Source organism: Mirounga angustirostris, unplaced genomic scaffold, assembly GCF_029215605.1.
Source record: "Mirounga angustirostris isolate CCGP_5_RB_7025 unplaced genomic scaffold, mMirAng1.0.hap1 SCAF_2, whole genome shotgun sequence".
Lineage (NCBI taxonomy): Eukaryota > Metazoa > Chordata > Mammalia > Carnivora > Phocidae > Mirounga > Mirounga angustirostris.
This window is the reverse complement of record NW_026991710.1, coordinates 202,917,216-202,941,124: the sequence shown is the minus strand read 5'-3', so window position 1 is coordinate 202,941,124 and position 23,909 is coordinate 202,917,216. Positions and strand designations below refer to the sequence as shown.

The 23,909-nt window shown below is 39.6% G+C and overlaps 3 protein-coding genes across 3 annotated transcripts in view; 2 read left to right on the top strand and 1 right to left on the bottom strand.

The window, feature by feature from the left end:
* Window positions 1-23,909, bottom strand: part of LOC123847802 (olfactory receptor 5V1) — a 215,581-nt gene that overhangs the window by 48,265 nt on the left and 143,407 nt on the right. The window lies entirely within an intron of this gene.
* On the top strand, window positions 3,334-4,296 carry LOC123847719 (olfactory receptor 10C1-like). The gene has a single exon (XM_045879505.1). It carries the CDS (start codon window positions 3,334-3,336, stop codon window positions 4,294-4,296), a length of 963 nt encoding a protein of 320 aa, XP_045735461.1.
* Window positions 11,454-12,418, top strand: LOC123847720 (olfactory receptor 14J1-like). The gene is given in 2 exon segments (XM_045879506.2): window positions 11,454-11,994; window positions 11,997-12,418. Coding segments are annotated over 2 exon segments (963 nt in total).

The window sequence follows — 23,909 nt, the reverse complement described above, 5'->3', positions numbered from 1 at the left end:
CCACCTTCCCCTATGGTCCTCCGTGCTATTCCTTATGTTCCACATATGAGTGAAACCATACAACATGATGTTTTAAAAGATAAGAGGTTTTGATGCTAATAAATTTCACTTTAATGGCCATTTCTTCCTGTTTTATTCATGGTTTGCCTCTACAGTGTTTGCATTTTTAACTCAAAACAATGCAGCAAGAAAGACAGGAAGGGCTTCATCATCCTTCTTTTACATGGAAATGATGAATCAGAAACTTTAAGTCAAGAAACTGTGTTAAGTGAGAGACAGAAGAAATGTTCAAACCCAGTGGTTCTACTGGTTTGATGCTCTTTCTGCAGATGCCTGGCACCTGCTTCGAGTATCTCACTCCTTCCATAGCAGTGATTAAAATAAAATGTTCTTGGTATGTACATAAAGCTGGTCTCTACTACATGGACCTCAAGGTCTCCAGACTAAGGTCAGTGGAGAGTAACTCTTGAAAGCAATAGGAAGAATAATTTTAAAAATCGGATTTTACCTGTTTCAGTATCAAGCCAGGGGACACTTAGGGAAGGAGAAAAGAATCTGACTATTGAAGAGTCAGGATGTTTAAGAAAATTTTGTAGGTCAAAAAAAAAAAAGTAACCGTGGTCTGTTTTCTTTGCTTCAACCTTAACTGATTTGCATTACTTCATGGGAACTATACATATTAAAATTAATTACAATGCAATGAATATGCTTAAAAATGCTTTAATATACGTATGATTACATTATAATAGATGACCTGATGTGTGAGCAAATTTTCCAATAGTCCCATGCATTGGGACTCCCTGTCGTTATGCAGAGTTATTATTTCATATTTCCCAGTTTTGAATTGGTCTTCTTGTTCCCATCCTTAACTTTGGGCACTTTTGCAAAGCAGTAGATTAAAATGATCCATAATGCAAGTATTTTTTCTCAGGACATAACTCTTGAGTGGCATTTTTATATGTGTATGTGTGTATGTATATATGTATGTATGTATTTTCTGCTGTTCTCTCCATAATGGCAGGTGCATAGCAAAACATTAAAGGGGGTTGAAGATAATGAATCAGGAGGGATGATTAGATATTGGGATAAAAAAATTCCACGAGAGGGAGTATATGAAGGTAAATCTATGGTGACATACACATGGACACAAGCACGACAATGACCAATACTTACTGAGTACAGAACCACTTTTCTAAGTGCTTTTATGGGAATTAACTGTATTAAGATTTGAACCCAGATAGAATATCTCCAAAATACTCTTAATTCCTAATGCACTCAGTGTGGATTTGAATGTGTGTGTTTCTGTGTGGGTGTACAGATATATGTTTATATGCAAAAATGTACATTTTTGTACCTATGTTTTTGTGAATGCACCTAATATATTTATCTCTTCATAGTAACTTGGGACCTCAAAAAGCATACTTTTGTGTTACATATATTGGCATCAAATGTTACTGTGGGATAAACAGTGATGTGTTCTAAACAAATGTAGTATAAACATGGTCTCAAATTATGCTAATGAACAGATAAAGTCCAGAGCAATGGACATGCAACCTCCTTCTCCTTCTGCCCTTTTCATGGCAAACATTGTTTAGAATCTTGCTTGATGACATTTCAAAATAACAAGCCAAATGGCAGTACACCCACAAAAAGAACAAGGAATATTTTGTCAGGAATCGATAGGTATTAGATTGAGAGACAAATTAACTGTCACATTTGGGACATTTGAGGGAGATGAGCTTTATCATAACGAACTTCAGAAAATAGACTCGGCACCCATGGGCAGATGTTCAGGCAGCTGGAGTAAAGCTTAGCTTTCCGGCATTTCCTCATTACAGGAAAACTTATTTACTGATAAGTGTGATGGTATAATGATAAGCAAAGGTAAAAAAATACAATTCTGGGGGCGCCTGGGTGGCTCAGTCGTTAAGCATCTGCCTTCGGCTCAGGTTATGATCCCAGGGTGCTGGGATTGAGCTCCGAATTGGGCTCCCTGCTCCGCAGGAAGCCTGCTTCTCCCTCTCTCACTCTCCCTGCTTGTGTTCCCTCTCTCGCTGTGTCTCTCTCTATCAAATAAAGAAATAAAATCTTTAAAAAAAAAAAGAAATACAATTCTGCTCTCTGTGTCTGTGTCTGAGACCGTGCTTAGGAAGAAATTAGCAATTGATTGTCCTTGGAGTGGTGTGAGTGCTCTCATGGAGGTTACCGAGTGGTGGGAACACACGGAGGGGCATGCCCATGCATAGTATTGGGGCGAGACAGAGTAGGAGTGGGGAAGAAGTTTCCAGGGAGAAGACATCATTCTCTAATTTGAAAGCACTAGGCAGTTCACTTGGGTGGACAGTTGGGGAGGCAGAAGACAAGGCCCTGCAAGAAAATGAGCACAAAGAGGAGGAAATCCATGTAAGCAAGGCACACACTAAAGGCTGCTAGTGTGTGTGTAGTTGTATATACTATAACATGAGATCCTTTGGTTAAGGGGTAAGATCAAAGTTTCTATCAATAGTCAGCAAGCCAATCCATGGATTTGCAGGAATTACATGAAGACATTTGAATTTTAACTTGAAAGCAGTGGTAATTTCTATTTAGCAAAGAAACCTGTGATGGGGAAAGGCTGTCAGATGAGAAGTACTGAAGGTAAAGGAATTTGTCATCTTGAGCAATGAACTCAGCATGCAGCGTAGACATGGTGTGAGTGGGTGTGGGTTTCCTCACACCTGGGCTCCTGTTCCTCCAAGCCCAAAACCCCCTTCCAACACTCAGTCCCCAGGATGCACCCTGGCTTTAATGCTCTGCATTGAAGCGATTCTTTATTCATTGAATACCCATTTAATTTCTGCTTTCTTTCACTAAATAAGTTCCATTTGGGGAGAAATGGTGGGGTTGTTTTTTTTTTTCCGTTGCTAAATCTCAGGACCTGCAGCAGTAAGTGCAGAATACTCTGTGCTCAATAAACACTTGCTGAATGAATGTGTGAAGAATTCAGTGACAACAGAAAGGAAGAAAAGGACAGGTGTGAGAGGACTTTTGTCTGGCAGTATCTGATGACTGATTAATGGAAGAAATGAAGGTAGAATTGAGCTGAGGTTAATTTTTTTTTCAATTTTATGCTTGTTGACTATATATTTTTAAATGGATCAACTGGCATTGTGAACACAGAACAGGATTTGGTTTGTAAAGGCATGAGGAGGGGTGTAATTTCCAAACTTTCTGAATTTTAGAATTGCAGGTAAGAAATGTGTCTCTCTGACTTACTAGAGCTCATTAAAAGCAATATAGAGATTTGCATTTATAGCTGAATGACACTTTCTTTGCTGTCCTCTTCTCCAGGTCATGAACCTCAGCTGCTCCTTGTGGCAGGACAACAGCCCATCTGTCAAGCACTTTGCATTTGCCAAGTTCTCTGAGGTCACTGAACAGTGTTTCTTTTTATTCACCCTCATCCTACTCATGTTTTTAGCATCCCTCACAGGCAATGCCCTCATAGCCCTTGCCATCTGGACCAACCCGGTCCTCCACATGCCCATGTATTTCTTCCTGGCCAACCTGTCTCTCTTAGAGATTGGCTACACCTGCTCAGTCATACCCAAGATGCTGCAGAGCCTTGTGAGTGAGGCCCGGGGAATCTCCCGGGAGGGGTGTGCTACACAGATGTTTTTCTTCATATTATTTGCTATCAGTGAATGCTGTCTTTTGGCAGCCATGGCTTTTGACCGCTACATGGCCATATGCTCCCCACTCCACTATACAACGCAAATGAGCCGTGGGGTGTGTGCCCAGTTGGCAGTCATTTCCTGGGGAGTGGGTTGCATGGTAGGTTTGTGCCAGACCAACTATATTTTTTCCTTGAATTTCTGTGGCCCCTGTGAAATAGACCACTTCTTCTGTGACCTCCCCCCTATCCTGGCTCTTGCCTGTGGTGATACATCCCATAATGAGGCTGCGGTCTTTGTTGTGGCCATTCTTTGCATTTCCAGTCCGTTTTTACTAATTATTGCTTCCTATGGCAGAATCCTAGCTGCTGTGCTGATTATGCCCTCACCTGAAGGCCGCCATAAAGCTTTTTCCACCTGTTCTTCCCACCTGCTGGTAGTGACACTCTTCTATGGCTCTGGGTCTGTCACCTACTTGAGACCCAAGGCCAGCCATTCACCAGGAATAGATAAACTCCTAGCTTTGTTCTACACAGTGGTGACAACCATGCTCAATCCCATCATCTACAGTTTACGGAACAAGGAGGTCAAGGCAGCTCTCCGGAGAACCCTGGGTAAGAAAAAAGTTTTGACTCATGGGTAGATCCCAGAAGACCATGCAAATCTGCTCTTTGAAAAGATGCACACACAACCCAAGAGTAAAGAAAGAAACAAAAACCAAGCTCTCTGCAACCTATTTTGTAAGGACCTTCTTTAATAAAAGTAGCTGTAATTTTGGAGACACCTCTGTACTCACAGTCAAACTTCTGATTGCCAAATTCTGGAAGGAAGTTGGCTGCCAAAAAATTTTAATAGGTGTGTCCAATATTAGACAGGTTTTCCAAAATATGTCAGTCCAGGCTTGCTGTATAGATTGCCAGATTATATCTCAGAAGTCTGGCAAATTCTCATTCTGTACTCTTAGGCATTTTCTAGCCCCTGAGGGTCTCATCTGACTGCACTGGTCTCTGGATGTGTTCCCACATATGTCTGTCCCACATGACTCTTAATTCCCTAATAATTCCATGGAGCACATTATTTCCTTACATAAAAAATGTTTTAAACACTTCAACCTTAATTATTGTTACATGACATAGAATTATTCTTTCTGTGAGTTGTGCGTACTATAACAATATTTAAATATGCAAATAAAGCAAACACATTTCAGAGGTATTTTTTGCAGAATATTAAAAGAAAAAAGTGGGAATTTTTATCAAAAGCCTCCATGGTGAAAATGTTTTTAGAAAGAAAATCGTATTTAAATTCAAGGATAGAAGGAGAAAAACAAACTAAAAATAATTAACATAAATAATTTAAAAGATATTTATGTAATTAACAAAATTTGCATAACTATCAAATCATTCTAAATACCCCAGAAATATGCCTGGAGGCTGCCAGAACAAACTCCACAAGTAAAGGGAGAGAAGAGGCCACATGGAAGAAGGTAGGAAGTGTGGAGATGCGATTTGGGAAAGACATGGATCCTATCACGGCTGCTGTGACAGGGATGAGCTGCAGTTGCAGAGGTCAAGAGACAGGCTAGCACACAGGAGAGTACATGGGGAAAATGAATCCCTGTAGCAGTTGGCTTGGAAAGCTAGAGGGGCCGAGTTTTGTGAGTTCTGGCAACAGCGGGGCTTAGAGCTTGGAATTTTAAAGGTCAGTGGGCACAAGCCTGCTCTTGGAGACAAAGCAGGGTACACAACCCTCAGACATAGAGTGTGGTAAAAGCAATCTGAAGAGCTCCTGGGGCACACAGTGGGGAGATTATTTGCTCATCTCTGAGCATATCCCAGAGAGGCAGCATTCACAGAGAGACCGTTCCAGGAACAAAGGAACTGTCTGATGCCATTTCCCTCCCTTCTCCTCAGCATAAACACAGGGCCACCGACAGTCAACACTCTGACAGTGTGTTCTTGCTTCTGATAGGTGTGAGGTCGTATTTCATTGTAGTTTTAACTGACACATGGATAAAGAAGATGTGATAGATAGATGATGATAGATAGATGATATATGACGATAGATGATATAGATGATAGAGAGATGATAAATAGACGATAGATAGATAATGGAATATTAGTCATCAAAAAGAATGAAATCTTGCCATTTGCAATGACATGAATGGAGCTAGAGAGTATTATGCTAAGAGAAATAGGTCAGTCAGAGAAAGACAAATACCATATGATTTCACTCATATGTGGAATTAAAGAAACAAAACAGATGAGCAGATGGGGGGAAAAGACGGAAGGAAACCAAGAAACAGACTCTTAACTACAGAGAATGAACTCATGGTTATCAGAGGGGTGGGGGCATGGGAGAAACAGGTGATGGGGATTAAGGAGTGCACTTGTGATGAGCACCAGGTGATGTACAGAAGTGATGAATCACTATATTGTACAACTGAGACTAATATAACTATACGTTAACTATACTGGAATTAAAATAAACACTTTTTTAAAAAGATCTATTTGGGGGGCACCTGGGTGGCTTAGTTGGTTAAGCATCTGCCTTCGGCTCAGGTCAGATCCCAGAGTCCTGGGATCAAGCCCCACATCTGGTTTTCTGCTCAGCAGGGAGCCTACTTCTCCCTGTCCCTCTCCCTCTGTCTGCTGCTCTCCCTGCTTCTACTCTCTCTCTCTCTTTCTCTGTCAAATAAATAAATAAATTTAAAAAATTTAAAAAATAAAATCAAAAGATCTACTTTTGTTGGGGTTTCTTTTGTACACATAATTTTTATTTTATTTTATGTTTTTCTACATATTTGCTCCCATCATCAAATATTTGAAATGTGTTGGCATAAAGTTGTTCATTGCAGTCTCTTATTATGTTTTTGGTATCTGTAAAAAAAAAATCTACTTTTGTAGCAACTTTCAAATATACAAGACAGTATTGTTAACCATAGTCACCATGGTGTACACAGCATCCCCAGAACTTACTTATAAGTGGAAGTTTGTACCCTTTCACCACCTTCGCCCATCTGTCCACCCCTGTCTTGCCACCTCTGTTAATCACCAATCTGTTCTCTGTATCTATGAATTTGTTTTTTGTTTAGCTTCCATGTATAAGTAAGATCATGCACTGTTTGCCTATCTCTATCTGACTTATTTCACTGACAACCATTTTTAATATTTGAAAATATAGGTTCTTTCTGAGCTATCCAGTAATTTGAATGAATGACATCTAATCACATCTGCTTGCAAACACATTTTTCTACAATCTTCTTAAAGTTTTCAATTCTGGAATGATTCAGTTTTGGTTTGATGAGGGCAATAGATATTATTCTGAGATTTTTTTTTGAGTGGTAATTTTGGCAATCATTGGATGCTTTTAATATGTGTTGGTTGGATTTACCCATTCTTTAAACAAGGGGGAAAAAAAACACCCACCAAGAAAAAAAATCCACCCACCTCTCCAATTTTTATCTGACTTTATATATGAAATATATTTCATTACTTTGTCCTATTTGAACTATTTCATGATTTTCTTTGAATTATCCCACTAATCAATATGTTGAAATATTTGGATTCTCTATCAATATTGATTTTAGCTTCTTTTGATAATCTCCTCCTACCTTTGTCCAAAGTTTTAATGAAAATATTGATGAGATCACAATTTTTTAAAACCAGTGTTTAAATAGCAGATATACTTCTTACTTTTTTTAAAAAGATTTTATTTATTTATTTGGCAGAGAGATAGAGAACACAAGTAGGCAGAGGGAGAGGGAGAAGCAGGCTCCCTGCAGAGCAGGGAGCCCGATGCGGGACTCAATCCCAGGACTCTGGGATCATGACCTGAGCCGAAGGCAGCCGCTTAACCTACTGAGCCACCCAGGCGCCCTAGCAGATATACTTCTTAAAACTGAACTTTGGAGAATATCTTTTTGATCATTCTGAGTTGTTTTTCTTATTGTTCATGAAAACCTTATAAAAACAAGAAAGATACTCACAGAGATACTTATTGAGGTACTTTAGCAGGACTGTATTTACTGGGACTCAAAACCAAGCCTTCTGGTTTATAACTTTTAAAACTCAATTTATTAACATTAAAAAATATAAAAATAAGGGAATTTAGAGCTATTTTAAGTGTTGGTCAAATGGAATATAATTTACACTGAATTTTTGATATTTAGAAGTAGTTGGAAGATTAAAATTTGTAAAATTTCTTTCATTGTAAAGAAAGTTGATCTCATATTAAATGTCCATACTGCAATAAAAATGCCTTTCCTATAACCATAAGAATTTGAAAACTGAATACATTCACCTTTAGGTGAAAATTAGTCATCTATGGGATTGTTACAATGGGGATGGATTATCAGGCTCAGAGTTATTTTAGAAAAAACATAGTATTTGGATGAAGCTTGAACTCAGTGACCTCCAAGTATTATTTTAATGCTAAGATACTTGATTCTGTAATTATGTATAAGTGTATGTAAACAAATAATTACTAAATATTCCCTTTTTCTAAGTGAGGCCCTTAGAAACAGTTTTAATTTTGTTGGTGACCAGTAAAACTGAAATTGTTAATAGAAAATTGAATTGAAATAGAAATTGAATTCTTAATGAAAAAAAATACCTTTTACTAGAAAAACCGAAGTCTGAACTTATACTATAGAAAATACATCATATATATTATGTATTTTTCCCTCCCTGGAATGCACTGACTATAAGATCCAGTTAAAGTAAGATAGTAATTAACTTACTTTACACTGAGGCAATTCCTTGGGGGACAGCTGCACCAAACCCCATGCTCTGAAATACCAACCACCCTGAACAGACTTGCTCCCTTGTGCCTGGGCAACACTGGCTGCCCTTTGGGTGCCATGGGCTTTGTGGTAGGTTAAAATGTCCCTGGAGCCTATGCCCCCTGTTCAGCCTTGTAGAAATGCATCTCAGTCCTCTCTTTGCCTGAAAATTTCTAAGCTACCAGCTTGACTCTAAAACAAAGATGCTCAGTCTTAGGATTAATGAGATTTGTTCCTACTGACCAAGAGCAGCTCTGGTGAGTGAAACTTGTTCATATTTTCTGAAATTTATAGCCACCCTCCTGAGGAGCATAGTCCATGATTTCCTCCCAAAACTCATTCACTTTTTGAACTACGTTCATCATGTTTCTAAACCTATGAATCCTCCTCAATAGCTCCAGCAAACCCACAAATGGCCACCAAAATGTAAATTCAATGTGCTTTGTTGTTATTTTAAATTTCCTTTCTTAAATAAATGACACGATTATAGTTTCTTCTTCTAAAACATCTCTCTTCCACTGGCTCTGTGATACCACTCTTCCCTGCTAGTTTTCTCCTTCTTCTGTGAATATTCTTTCTCATTCTCTTTGGGCTAGTTCCTCTCATGCATATCTCTTGAAATTTGATGGTATCTAAATATCATCTTCGGTCCTCTTTTCTGTCTTTTTTTCCCCTAAAAATATTCTTGTAAGTGCCATTTAAAGGAGTCAGGTTAACTGCTTTTCTACATGATTTGCACACTTTTACTGAACTGGTGGTGCTTTAGGTACCACCCTAGGACTTCTGAGTTCCAGATCCTCATATATGACCTCAAGGTCAGCGCACAGTCACCTCAGACTGGGTCTCTCTCATTAGAGTCATCTCCTCTCCCAACCATCTCCCTGTTTCTGTCATCTGTCTTCCTCTCTGCACATCCACCAGCCATAAGGATTTTATCTGCTCATTTTCTCTTGTAATTGTTACCTCTAGTTTTCACACCTATGGATTAGTTCAAACCATCAATATCTCTGGCAATATTTCATCCTTCAGGTTTGGGTTTGTTTTTTGGGGGGTGGTTTAAAAGATTTTTATGTATTTATTATTTGACAGAGAGAGATAGTGAGAGAGGGAACACGAGCAGGAGGAGTGTGAGAGGGAGAAGCAGGCTGCCTGCTGAGCAGGGAGCTTGATGTGGGGCTCAATCCCAGGACCCTGGGATCATGACCTGAGCTGAAAGCAGACGCTTAATGACTGAGCCACCCAGGCACCCCTCATCCTTCAGTTTTATGTCCTTCCAATCCAATGTCTGTGCTGTTGCCAGGTGTTTCCTAAAACTTAGTTTCAGTGAGCTCTCAAAATAAATGACAGCAAAACAAAAAGCTACTAGCTCAGTGATTTTCAACCTCTTTCCATTGGTTAGGGATTCATCAATGGAATAAATCACATCTGATGGAGTAACTCAAGTAATTTGATAGTACTGTGTAGAATTGAAATCAATCATGTATATACCCAGTTAAGTAAATATTTCTTAGTGCCGCTGTGTTAGGTTTCATTGCCAAAGGTGGAGAAATGGACAGAGATGGTGAAGGAATTGCCTCATGGTGAAGAAACTCAGTGCAAATGGACTGACCTTTCAACAAGTCTACAGATTTTTAAAAAGAAGTAGAAATCAGTAGAGTAATTCTGACACGCAGAATAATTTTGTCATTCTACAGTATCCCATTTAACATAAAGAGTGACACCAGCCAACCCCCCTAACAATTATGTTACATGTGGTATTAAGGTTTTGTTTGGTTGGTTGGTTGATTATTTTAAGAAATGGGCACTAACTATCTGATATATTTCAAGTCCTAGAGAAAAAGAATAAATAATTGTTTATTCTTATTGGAAAAGTCACAATAGAGATAATACTAGAAAGGCATATACTCTACCATTTAGCATTTTGCCTACAACATAGTAAGAAATAAATGCATTTTAGAAAACCTCATTATTTGTTCAAATGAACTTGATTGAACATATCTGAATCCAAATCATCCTAAGGTTTTAAAAATTAAAAGGAGAAGGTATCATCAAACAGTTGTGAGATATATCAAGTTCCAAACCTCAGGACTCAGTGCTTAGCATCAGTGGTGTCTGCATGTTACAATTTTGAGGTTTATGTCACTGTTCAAGCTTTCCCTGGGAAGTTCATTACAACCAAATTTCGTTATTTTAAAAACGTTGAGTGCCTTTCAGAGGCGAACATTGCCCCTACATCTGGACTGTTCCTAGATCCATTTACAAAATGGTACCAACAACCTAATATTAGATGGTTAATGAAGGAAGTTTTACTACATCATTGTAATCCTAAGGTATTGTGTATAAGATGTAATAATACTAGTGTATTGGCACAATCCTCAATGAATTTGTTGAATGGAAAGACTTCATTGTCTTCATCAATTTCTCACCTTTGACAACCCAAACTCTGCTCCAGAAAATTCTGTTGACTTTTTTCGACCTATGTGAAGCTATTGATCACATTTAGGGGTTATGTTTTTGAATAATAGGGAAAGATTTTTCCTTTTTTTTTATTATGTTATGTTAGTCACCATACAGTACTTCATTAGTTTTTGATGTAGTATTCCATGATTCATTATTTGTGTATAACACCCAGTAGTAAAGATTTTTCTAAGTTAAATGTTATCTAATCACTATGGGGATAAGTTTGTCTTGATTTCCATAGCTCTATGCTGAGTGCACTATTCCTTTTTTTTCTTTTTAAGATTTTTTATTTATTTGTCAGACAGAGAGAGCACAAGCAGGGGGAGCAGCAGAGGCAGAGGGAGAAGCAGGCTCCTCACTGGGCAAGGAGCCCGATGCAGGACTCGATCCCAGGACCCTGGGATCATGACCTGAGCTGAAGGCAGACGCTTAATGACTGAGCCACCCAGGTGTCCCCTGAGTGCACTATTCCTTGACATACAGATATACTAAATATCATACATTCTTTCCTACTGTCGTTTGGCTCCCCAAAGTCATACTTGCTATCTTCAGTTGTGACCATGGCCAACTTGACCTCCATGAGTGGATTCCTCCTCATGGGGTTTTCTGATAACCATGAGTTTCAGATTTTACTTGCATTGCTGTTTTTGGTGACATACCTGTTGGCCTTGACAGGCAACCTCCTCATTATCTCTGTAACCGGCTTGGACCATCCCCTCCAGTCCCCTATGTATTATTTCTTGAAGCACCTCTCTCTTCTGGACCTCTGCTTCATCTCTGTCACAGTTCCCCAGTCCATCACAAATTCACTTATGAACAATGGTTACATATCCTGTGGCCAGTGCATTCTTCAGGTGTTCTTCTTCATAGTTCTGGCCTCATCTGGAGTTGCCATCCTCACAGTGATGTCTTATGACCGGTATGTCACCATCTGTCGGCCCCTGCAGTATGAGACCATTATGAACAACTATGCTTGTAGGCATGCAGTGACAGCTGTGTGGCTTGCTGGGGGCCTCTCTGGGCTCATGCATAAAGCTGTGAACTTCTCCATACCTCTCTGTGGAGAGAGAGTCATTCACCAATTCTTCTGTGATATTCCTCAGCGCTGAAACTAGCTTGTTCTCATGAATTCATCAATGAGATTGCAGTGGCTGCCTTCACAACCTCAGCAGCATTCATCTGCTTGGTCTCCATTGTGCTCTCCTATGTTCACATCTTCTCTACTGTGCTGAAGATCCCATCAGCCGAGGGCCAGACCAAAGTCTTCACCACCTGCTTACCACATCTGTTTGTAGTCACCTTCTTCCTCTCCACTGCAGGCTTTGAGTTTCTGCACCCCCCTTCCAACTCCCAATCAGCTATGGATCTCATGTTCTCCATATTCTATACGGTGATACCACCAACACTCAATCCAGCTATCTACAGTTTACGGAATGAAGCCATGAAGGCAGCTCTGAGGAAGGTGCTATCAAAAGGAGAATTTGCCCAGAGAAAGATGTATTTAAAAGCCATTTTTAAATTCTAAAGAACCATAAATATAAAAGGTACTGTCATTACATTCATCTTGTAAGAGGGTAGGTCTGATTTCCTCCCAGAACTCCCTTCCAACCTATCTATTCTTCTCAAACCTGATTCATCAAAATTTAAGATATTATGCTTCTAAGGATAGTGACTTTACTTCCTCCAATTAAAGTGTTATTTTAAGGCATCTTTTAGGATTTTTGTGTGTGTGCGTGAGAAAAGGTAATGAGTTTAGGTTTTGGCCAGTATAATTTAAAGTTGATTTTTAACAAAGAGTTTCCAGACTGTGGTCAGGCAGGCTGACTGTGACTATGAGAGCACATTCTAGTATGTATGTATGCTTTCCAGTGGGCCTCCAAGTTTCTTACCTATATATATATTTTTTAATTTTATTATGTTATGTTAGTCACCATACAATACATCATTGGTTTTTGATGTGGTGATCCACGATCCACTGTTTTCGTATAACACCCAGTGCTCCATGCAGTACGTGCCCTCCTTAATACCCATCACAGGGCTAACCAATCCCCCCCCCACTCTAAAACCCTCTTTGTTTCTTAGAGTCCATAGTCTCTCGTGGTTCGTCTCCCCCTCAGATTTCCCCCCTTTCATTTTTCCCTTCCTTCTTCTAATGTCCTCCATGTTACTCCTTATGTTCCACAAATAAGTGAAACCATATGATAATTGACATTCTGTGCTTGACTTATTTCACTTAGCATAATCTCCTCCAGTCCCATCCATGTTGATGTAAAAGTTGGATATTCATCTTTTCTGATGGCTGAGTAATATTCCATTATATATATGGACCACATCTTCTTTATCCATTCATCTGTTGAAGGGCATCTCGGCTCTTTCCACAGTCTGGCTATTACAGACATTGCTTCTATGAACATTGGGGTGCATATGGCCCTTCTTTCCACTACATCTGTGTCTTTAGGGTAAATACCCAGGAGTGCAATGGCTGGGTCATAGGGTAGCTCTATTTTTAAATTTTTGAGGAACCTCCACCCTGTTTTCCAAAGTGGCTGTACCAACTTGCATTCCCACCAACAGTGTAAGAGGGTTCCCCTTTCTCCACAACCTCTCCAACATTTGTTGTTTCTTTCCCTGTCCATTTATGCCATTCTAACTGGTGTAAGGTGGTATCTAAGTGTGGTTTTAATTTGGATTTCCCTGATGGCTAATGATGATGAACACTTTTTCATGTGTCTGTTAGCCATTTGTATGTCTTCTTCAGAGAAGTGTCTGTTCATCTCTTCTGCCCACTTTTTGACTTGGTTATTTGTTTTTTGGGTGTTGAGTTTGAGAAGTTCTTTATACATTTTCGGTACCAGCCCTTTATCTGTAGTGTCATTTGCAAATATCTTCTCCCATTCTGTGGGTTCCCTCTCTGTTTTGTTGACTGTTTCCTTTGCTGTGCAGAAGCTTTTTATCTTGATGAAGTCCCAAAAGTTCATTTTTGCTTTTGTTTCACTAGCTTTTGGAGGTGTATCTTGAAAGAAGTTGCTGTGGGCGATGTCAAAGAGGTTACTGCCTATGTTCTCCTCTAGGATTTTGATGGATTCCTGTCTCACATTGAGGTCTTTTTATCCATTTTGAGTTTATCCTTGTGAGTGGTGTTAGAGAATGGTCGAGTTTCATTCTTCTGCATGTGGCTGTCCAATATTCCCAGCACCATTTATTGAAGAGACTGTCTTTTTTCCATTGCATGTTTTTTCCTGCTTTGTCAAAGATTATTTGACCACAGAGTTGAGGGTCCATATCTGGATTCTCTATTCTGTTCCATTGGTCTGTATGTCTGTTTTTGTGCCAGTACCATGCTGTCTTGGTGATCACAGCTTTGTAATATAGCTTGAAATTGGGCAACGTGATGCCCCAGCTTTGTTTTTCTTTTTCAACATTTCCTTGGCGATTTGGGGTCTTTTCTGATTCCATACAAATTTTAAGATTGTTTGTTCCAGCACGTTGAAAAATGTCATTGGGATTTTGATTGGGATGGCATTGAAGGTATAGATTGCTCTGGATAGCATAGACATTTTAACAGTGTTTATTCTTCTGATCCATGAGCATGGAATATTTGTCCATCTTTTTGTGTCTTCTTCAATTTCTTTCATGAGTTTTTTGTAGTTCCTAGAGTATAAATCCTTTACCTCTTTGGTTAGGTTTATTCCGAGGTATCTTATGGTTTATGGTGCTATTGTAAATGGCATCGTTTCTTTAATTTCTCTTTCTACAGTTGCGTTGCTAGTGTATAAGAAAGCAACTGATTTCAGTGCATTGATTTTGTATCCTGCCACATTACTGAATTGCTGGATGAGTTCTAGTAATTTGGGGGTGGAGTCTTTTGGGTTTTCCACATAAAATATCATGTCGTCTGCAAAAAGACAGAGTTTGACTTCTTCTTGCCATTTGAATACTTTCTATTTCTTTGGTGTTGTCTAATTGCTGCTGCTAGGACTTCTAGTACTATGCTGAACAACAGTGGTGAGAGTGGGCACCCTTGACGTGTTCCTGATCTTAAGGGAAAGGCTCTCAGCTTTTCCCCATTGAGGATGATATTCGCTGTGGGTTTTTCATAGATGGATTTTATGAACTTGAGCAATGTTCCCTCTATCCCTATACTCTGGAGAGTTTTAATCAGGAAAAGATGTTGTATTTTGTCAAATGCTGTTTCTGCATCAATTGAGAGGACCATATGGTTCTTCTCCCTCCTCTTATTACTGTGTTCTATCACATTGATTGATTTGCAAATGTTGAACCACCCTTGCATCCCGGGGATAAATCCCACTTGGTCGTGGTTGATGATCCTTTTAATGTATTGTTGGATCCTATTAGCTAGGATGTTGTTGAGGATTTTGGAATCCATATTCATCAGGGATATCGGTCTGAAATTCTCCTTTTTGATGGGGTCTTTGCCTGGTTTGGGGATTAAGGTAATGCTGGCCTCATAGAATGAGTTTGGAAGTTTTCCTTCTGTTTCTATTTTTTGAAACAGCTTCAGTAGAATAGGTATTATTTCTTCTTTGAATGTTTGATAGATTTCCCCAGGGAATCCCTCAGGCCCTGGACTCTTGTTTTTGGGGAGGTTTTTGATCACTGCTTCAATCTCGTTACTGGTTATTGGCCTATTCAGGTTGTCAATTTCTTCCTGTTTCAGTCTTGGCAGCTTATAGGTTTCCAGGAAGGCCTCCATTGCATCCAGATTGCTCAGTTTATTGGCATATAGTTGTTGATAATAATTTCTAATAATTGTTTCTATTTCCTTGGTGTTAGTCGTAATCTCTCCCCTTTCATTCATAATTTTATTAATTTGGGTCCCTTCTCTCTTCTTTTGGATAAGTCTGGCCAGTGGTTTATCAATCTTATTAATTCTTTCAAAGAACCAACTTCTAGTTTCATTGATCTGATCTACTGTGTTTCTGGTTTCTAATTCATTGATTTCTGCTCTAATTTTAATTATTTCTCTTCTAATGCATGGCTTAGGCCTCGTTTGTTGCTTTTTCTCTAGTTCTTTAAGGTGTAGAGTTAGTTGGTGTATTCGGGGTTTTTCTATTTTTTTGAGTGAGGCTTGGATGGCTATGTATTTCCCCCTTAGGACCACCTTTGCAATATCCCATAGGTTTTGGACCGATGTGTTTTCATTCTCATTGATTTCCATGAATTGTTTAAGTTCTTCTTTGATTTCTTGGTTGACCCAAACGTTCTCGAGCAGAGTGGTCTTTAGCTTCCAAGTGTTTGAATTTCTGCCAATTTTTTTCTTGTGATTGAGTTCCAGTTTTAGAGTATTGTGGTCTGAGAATATGCAGGGAATAATCTCAATCTTTTGGTATCAGTTGAGACCTGATTTGTGACCCAGTATATGGTCTATTCTGGGGAAAGTTCCATGTGCGCTCGAGAAGAATGAGTATTCTGTTGTTTTAGGGTGGAATGTTCTGTAAATATCTATGAGGTCCATCTGGTCCAATGTATCATTCAAAGCTCTTGTTTCCTTGTTGATTTTCTGCTTAGATGATCTGTCCATTGCTGAGAGTGCAGTATTGAGGTCTCCTACAATTAACGTATTGTTATCAATATGACTCTTTATTTTGGTTAACAGTTGGCTTATGTAGATGGCTGCTCCCATGTTGGGGGCATAGATATTTACAATTGTTAGATCTTCTTGTTGGATAGACCCTTTAAGAATGATATAGTGTCCTTCTGTGTCTCTTATTACAGACTTTAGCTTAAAATCTAATTTGTCTGATATAAGAATGCTACCCCAGCTTTCTTTTGAGGTCCGCTGGCATGGAAGATGGATCTCCGTCCCTTCACTTTCAGTCTGGATGTATCTTTAGGTTTAAAATGAGTCTCTTGTAGACAGCATATGGATGGGTCCTGTCTTTTTATCCAATCTGCAACCCTGTGCCATTTTATGGGAACGTTTAGGCCATTCACGTTGAGAGTGATTACTGAAAGATAAGAATTAATTGTCATCATGTTGCCTGTGAAGACGTTGTTTTTATAGATTGTCCTTGTAAATTTCTGTTGTAGATCACTCTTGGGGTCTTTCTCCTTTTATAGAACCCCCCTTAGTATTTCTTGCAGGGCCAGCTTAGTGGTCACATATTCTTTCAGCTTCTGCCGGTCGTGGAAGCTGTGTATCTCTCCATCCATTCTAAATGAAAGCCTTGCCAGATAAAGTATTCTTGGCTGCATGTTCTTCTCATTTAGTACCCTGAATATGTCTTGCCAGGCCTTTCTGGCTTGCCAGGTCTCTGTGGATAGGTCTGACGTTATTCTGATGTTCCTCCCTCTGTACGTAAGGAATCTCTTCCCCCAAACTGCCCTTAGGGTGCTTTCCTTGGTTCTAAAATTTGCAAGTTTTATTATTACATGCCGGGGTGTTGGCCTGTTTTCCTTGATCTTAGGAAGGGTCCTCTCTGCCTCTAGGACTGTTTCATTCCCCAGATTAGGGAAGTTCTCAGCTATGAGTTTCTCAAATACATCTTCTAGTCCTCTCTCTCTCTCCACTCCCTCCAGGATTCCAATGATTCTGACATTGGAATGCTTCATGGTGTCCTTATTTCTCTGATTCTATTTTCATGGATTCTGAGTTGTTTTTCCCTGGCCTCCTCTTTTCCCTTTTTATCTCTTATATTGTCTTCCAGGTCGCTTATTTGTTCTTCTGCCTCAGTTACCCTAGCTGTTAGATTATCTAGATTGGATTGGATCTCATTGATAGCATTTTTAAGTTCTGCCAAATCAGCTTTCATTTCTGCCCTTAGAGACTCTATGCTGCCATTAATTGATTTCTCCATTCTAGCCATTGTCTTCACAATTGCTAGCCTGAATTCCATCTCCGACATCTTGGTTATATCTGCATCCATTCGTAAATCTGCAGCATAAGTCATAATCTCTGAGTCTTTTCTGTTTTGGGGGCTCCTCCTCCTAGTCATTCTGTTGATGGGTGTTTGAGGGAATGTATAGAGTCCAAATTATTGACCAGAACCCAAGCAAGATGTACCTGTTTTCTTGGGACCTTAGGGTTGCTGGCCTCTTGTTTTCCCAGCCTGTCTTCTGTGGGAGGGGCCTGCCGTGCTGTTACTCAGGCAACCCTGTTTGGGCGGAGTTGCCCTGCGCCCCTGTGGTGGGGGATGGGCTCAATGGGAATCAGTCTTTGGGGCTTTCGTTCTCTGACGCCTTTCCCTGGTGGCTTTCCGCATCTCTTCCGCGAGTCAGAGCAGAAGAGACCATTTCCAACCCTCTGCCTCAGAGCAGAGAGAACACAGTCTGTTCTTCAGTGAGCTCTGCAGGCCACACCATCTCCATTTCTGTCCATGATGCTATAAACTGCAGCGTCCTGCATTGTACGTCCCTCCGCAGCGCTCCCAGTCCTGCCTCCAGGTCGGGGCACATCTCTGCCCTTTGTGCTTCTAAAACCTCCAGCCGTTCCCAGTTCATGCGGGCGCAACTAACCCTGGGGGTTGCGGTTCACCAGCGCGACCTGGCGCACCGCGTTTCCGTCTCCGAGGTTGCAGTTCGGGTGCGCATGACCCTGCTGGTCTGGTTTTCCACCCTGGGGGCTACCCTAAAGTCCTTTCCCGACACTACCGGTCTGCGAGTCTGTGCCCCAGCTGCAGAGCGCGAGGCTGTCCCTCACCAGCGGTGTAGGGTCCCCATGTCCAGGCACCCTCTCGCTGCCATTTATCCTCCAATATCTGCCTGCAGAATCACAGCTCTCTGCTTTGTACCTCAAAACCAACTGCCTGTGATATTCTATTTGTAGAGATCCAGATCTTCTTACATCTCAGGTTGGTTTTGTGGGTGCTCAGAGTGGTCTGGTAGATATCCAGCTCAATTCCAGGGACCAGTTGAAATAGGGTCCCCTACTCCTCCGCCATCTTTCCCCCCCTTCTCCTAAAAGCTGTGTTCTTAACTGATGTAATGCTACATTGAGAATTAGCAGCATGGTGTATTGTTTTCACGAAATAGGTAGAAAGGGATTGAATCACTCTATTTGGAGTATTTCATTAGATTATTCCAGCTCACATAAACACAAAACAAAGATTTGAAATTCTGCATTGAACATTATGTCAAAAACTAATGATGTACTATACATTGGCTAATTGAATTTAAATAAAAAGTAAAAAAAAAAGATTTGAAATTATGGAGTGTGAATTCTTTCTTCTGCTAAAGAGAGCAGGTAACTGAATAACTCTGGAGACCCCTACAGTGTTTATCCTCTCTCTGAGACTCCAGATCATGGCAATTGTTAATTTGTACTATATACATGTGCTCAACAGGACCTGTACCAGGGAGGAGACCATGCATTCCACACACAGCAAGCCGCAGCTGCTAACGCCATCACTTTGCTGTTTCCAAGCAATTAAAAATGGTCTCCTTGGAAATTGCTGTTCTCAAGCAAGGTCTTGTTTTATCAAGGTCACTTGGGGGCTCATTAGAAAGAATACAGATAATTATGTTATTAAAGTGTTATGAATGTTTTCATGAAGTAAGTACATAATTGTTTAAACACCTCAAAACAATTATCTCTGAAGAGTGAGATGCCTGATCAGGGCATGGATACTGACCACTCCAGGGTTTTCTCCAGAGGAGCCCACTTTGTTTGGCAGTTGGTGCTTGTACATCAGTTTTCCTCATGCTTTTAACAACTCCACAACTCCTAGAAGAGGCCTCTGGGGAATACCACTTAACCAGGAACATTGGCATGAACTTTCCTCAAAGTTTAAGGCCTCCTCAGGGAAAAAGAGATAGGTAACTGCACACAAACCCCCCCTCCACTGGGAAGTACAAAGCATTGTTATGTTACTATTGGAAAGGAAGACACTGTAAGAAACCATAAGTGTTTATTTTTCTCTAAGAGTCACCCAGAATGAATGAGAACTGGATCCTTGTTAATATCAACTCTGAGTATCCATGGAAACTTTAGTTATTCTGATAAACTAGACCCTTGTGACAATAACCTTCCATATTCAAAGTTCTAGTTAAACCACCAGTTTGCTGACTTTTATTAACATACTTGAGTAAGTTTTTATATACATACATAAAAATGATATGACCAATGGTTAAATCCTGCTTTAAGGCTGATTTGGAAACTAATTTTTTTTTTAATTAAAGAAAAACGTAATTTTTCTCTTTAGACTCACATCTCAGAACTCTTGTCCATGACTGCCCCATTTCAGCCTCACTCAGATTCAACTACAAATTCACATCAGATGAGAGTATTTGTCAGGTAGCAAGACACATCATGAGTGCAGGGACTATGATCCTGGATCCATGACTCCTGTGCATTTTCAAACAATGTCATGCAGGACAGTACTGCAGTTTTTAGTACTCTGCAATTTGAGAGAAGATATTCAAAAGAGCAGTTCATGCAACCATAATGTTTCTCTCTCGTCCACTCAAAGATTGTCTTTTCCAGAAAACCTCAGATTAATCCTCATTTTGGAATACTTACATTAATATGCAGCACAAATTCTAGTGACCTTGCTTTGCTTGATCCTGCCAGTGATCACCATACAGTACTTGTCATGTGCAAGTTATTTTTATGATTACGTTAAAGATATCTTAGGACAAACTGATTCCATTTTCTCTCTATTATTTTCCGGAAGCATCTAGTACAAAATATTCTCCTTTTTCATTTTATAAAATGGTTTTTACAAAAGAGTCATTTTTTAAAATTTAATTTAATTTTATTATGTTATGTTAGTCACCATACAATACATCATTAGTTTTTGATGTAGTGAGGTTTTGAACGAATAGTATTACTATAGTTCACGGCACCCATTATTCGACATATAAATAATTCATACAACACTTTCCCAATGACTGTTTATGCAAACCAAGGTGAAATTATATGTTCCTCTTACTTACCAAAATAATTCTGAAATTTTTCATGTCCTTCATCAGTCTGCTTTATGACTAAGGAGTTATTATTTGCTTATATTTGACCCAAGAGATTACTACATCTTTGAAAGAGCATCTTTGAAAGAGCATCTTTCTTCCCTAAGACCAAAATGTATTACTTGGAAGGCAAGCAAGTTTTTTCATTTGTGGAAGTTCTACATGGAGAAAAGTAAAACCAGGCAAAATGACAGTTTTTCTTCACCGTCAGTCACCTCACCTTATGTACTCTATATGGTCATTCTTATTCTGTTTTGAGATGCTTCCTTTTGAATCATATCCTCATAATATACTTCCTTAGAAGCCTAGCAATATTATGAACAAATTCCCTAATACCGCTCACTTCATTTTCATGATGATTTTCCTGTACATCAGTGGTCAGTTCTTCTCTTACATACTGTTTCCCTTATCATTCCTCAGTTCAAAGCTGCTCCTTTCTTTCAAAGTGTTTGTTCTCTAAGTTCCTTCTTTTTTTCCTGATTACTTCTTGCTCCCCATCACATAAAAAGGTCTTTCCCTTTAAAGCCTGCATCTTGTTTTCTTCACCTACATACTTTCCAGGCATGTCCCTATTCTCACTGAGCCTTGTGCTCCTGCACCCGAGCTTTCCTCCCAGCACCAACTCTGGCCATTGCCAGGGTGTCTGTGCAGATAATTGAGCATCCACACTGGATGTCACACTGGCCCACTCAATATCCACGTAGATGGTCCAGCTGCCACATTCACCTCAGACCTCCTTGCCCACATTCGTTTATCCCTCTTGGAATTGCTGTCAATCACCAACTTAGTATGAGGCATTGTGGTACCTGCTGGACATCAGAAAACACAACCATGTAGAAGTCAACTCTGCATTCCCATCCTCCAATAATCCATCATATAAGAACAGGAACAGATAAACCTACCAGGTAATCAGAATACAATGTAGTAAATACAACAACTGATATGAAAAGTATCACAAAAACAAAACAAGGTTTCTGGAAAGACTTTCCAAAGGAGGTGGCCAAAGGATTTTATGAGCTCATGAGGTCCACTTATACCCACACTTCTTCTTCTTCCTTTTTTAATGCTCAGTTGGCCAACATATAGTACATCATTAGTTTTTTATAGTGTTCAACAATTCATTAGTTGCGTATAACACCCAGTGCCCATCACTACACCTGATGTCTTAATACCCATCATCTGGTTATTGCAACACCCACCCCCCTCCCCTCTGAAACCCTCAGTTTGTTTCCTAGAGTCCAAGGTCTCTCATGGTTTGTCTCCCTCTCTGATTTCTTCCCATTCAGTTTTCCCTCCCTTCCCCTATGGTCCTCTGCTCTATTCCTTATAGTCCACATATGAGTGAAACCATATGATAATTATCTTTCTATGCTTGACTTATTTCACTTAGCATAATCCCCTCCAGTTCCATCCATATCAATGCAAATGCTGGGTATTCATCCTTTCTGATGGCTGAGTAATATTCCATTATATATATGAACCACATCTTCTCTATCCATTCATCTGTTGAAGGACATCTGGGCTCCTTCCACAGTTTGGCTCTTTTGGACATTGCTGCTATGAACATTGGGCTGCAGGTCCCCTTCTTTTCACTACATCAGTAGCTTTGAGTAAATACCTAGTAGTGCAATTGCTGGATCATAGGGTAGTTCTATTTTTAATGTCTTGAAGAAACTCCATATTATTTTCCAGAGTGGCTGCACCAGATTTCATACACCTACAGTGTAAGAGGGTTCTCCTTTCTCCACATCCTCACCAACATCTGTTGTTTCCTGTCTTGTTAATTTTTGCCATTCTTACTGGTGTAAGGTGGTATCTCATTGTGGTTTTGATTTGTATTTACCCGATGGTTACTGATATTGAACATTTTTTTCATGTGTCTGTTACCCATTTGTATGTCTTCTTTGGAGAAATGTCTGTTTATGTCTTCTGCCCATTTCTTGACTGGGTTATTTATTTTTTGGGTATTGAGTTTGAGAAGTTCTCTATAGATCTTGGATACCAGCCCTTTATCTGATATGTCATTTGCAAATATCTTCTCCCATTCCATGGGTTGCCTCTTAGTTTTGTTGACTGTTTCTTTTGCTGTGCAGAAGCTTTTTATCTTGATGAAGTCCAAATAGTTCATTTTTGCTTTTGTTTCCCTTGCCTTTAGAGACATGTCTAGCAAGAAGTTATTATGACCAATGTCAAAGAAGTTACTGCCTGTGTTCTCCTCTAGGATTTGGATGGATTTCTGTCTCACATTGAGGTCTTTCATCCATTTTGAGTTTATCTTTGTGTATGGTGTAAGAGAATGGTCCAGTTTCATTCTTCTGCATGTGGCTGTCCAATTTTCCCAGCACCATTTATTGAAGAGACTGTCTTTTTTCCATTGGATATTTTTTCCTGCTTTGTCAAAGATTAGTTGACCATAGAGTTGAGGGTCCAGATCTGGGCTCTCTATTCTGTTCCATTGATCTATGTGTCTGTTTTTGTGCCAGTACCATGCTGTCTTGATGATCACAGCTTTGTAATAGAGCTTGAAGTCAGCCATTGTGATGAAATAGTTTTCTATTTCAACATTTCCCTGGCAGTATGGAGTATTTTCTGGTTCCATACAAATTTTAGGATTATTTGTTCCAGCTCTGTGAAAAATGTCAATGGTATTTTGATAGGGATTGCATTGAAAGTTTAGATTGCTCTGGGCAGCTTAGACATTTTAACAATGTTTACTCTTCCAATCCATGAGCATGGAATGTTTTTCCATTTCTGTGTCTTCTTCCATTTCTTTCATAAGTGTTCTGTAGTTTCTAGAGTATAGATCCTTTACCTCTTTGGTTAGGTTTATTCCTAGGTATCTTATAATTTTTGGTACTGTAGTGAATGGAATCTGATTCCTTAATTTCTCTTTCTTCAGAGACATTGTCTCTCTTTTCTTTGTAGAAAGTTCCTCCTCCTAGTCATTCTGTCAAGCAATGGTTGAGTGAATGAGCAGAGTCCAAAATATAAACCATGACCCAATAAAGATGTACATTAGCAAAATCCAGAGTGGTCAGAAGCCACCACCAGAAAAACAAAGCCAAAATGAAACTCAAGAATAAAATTAGGAA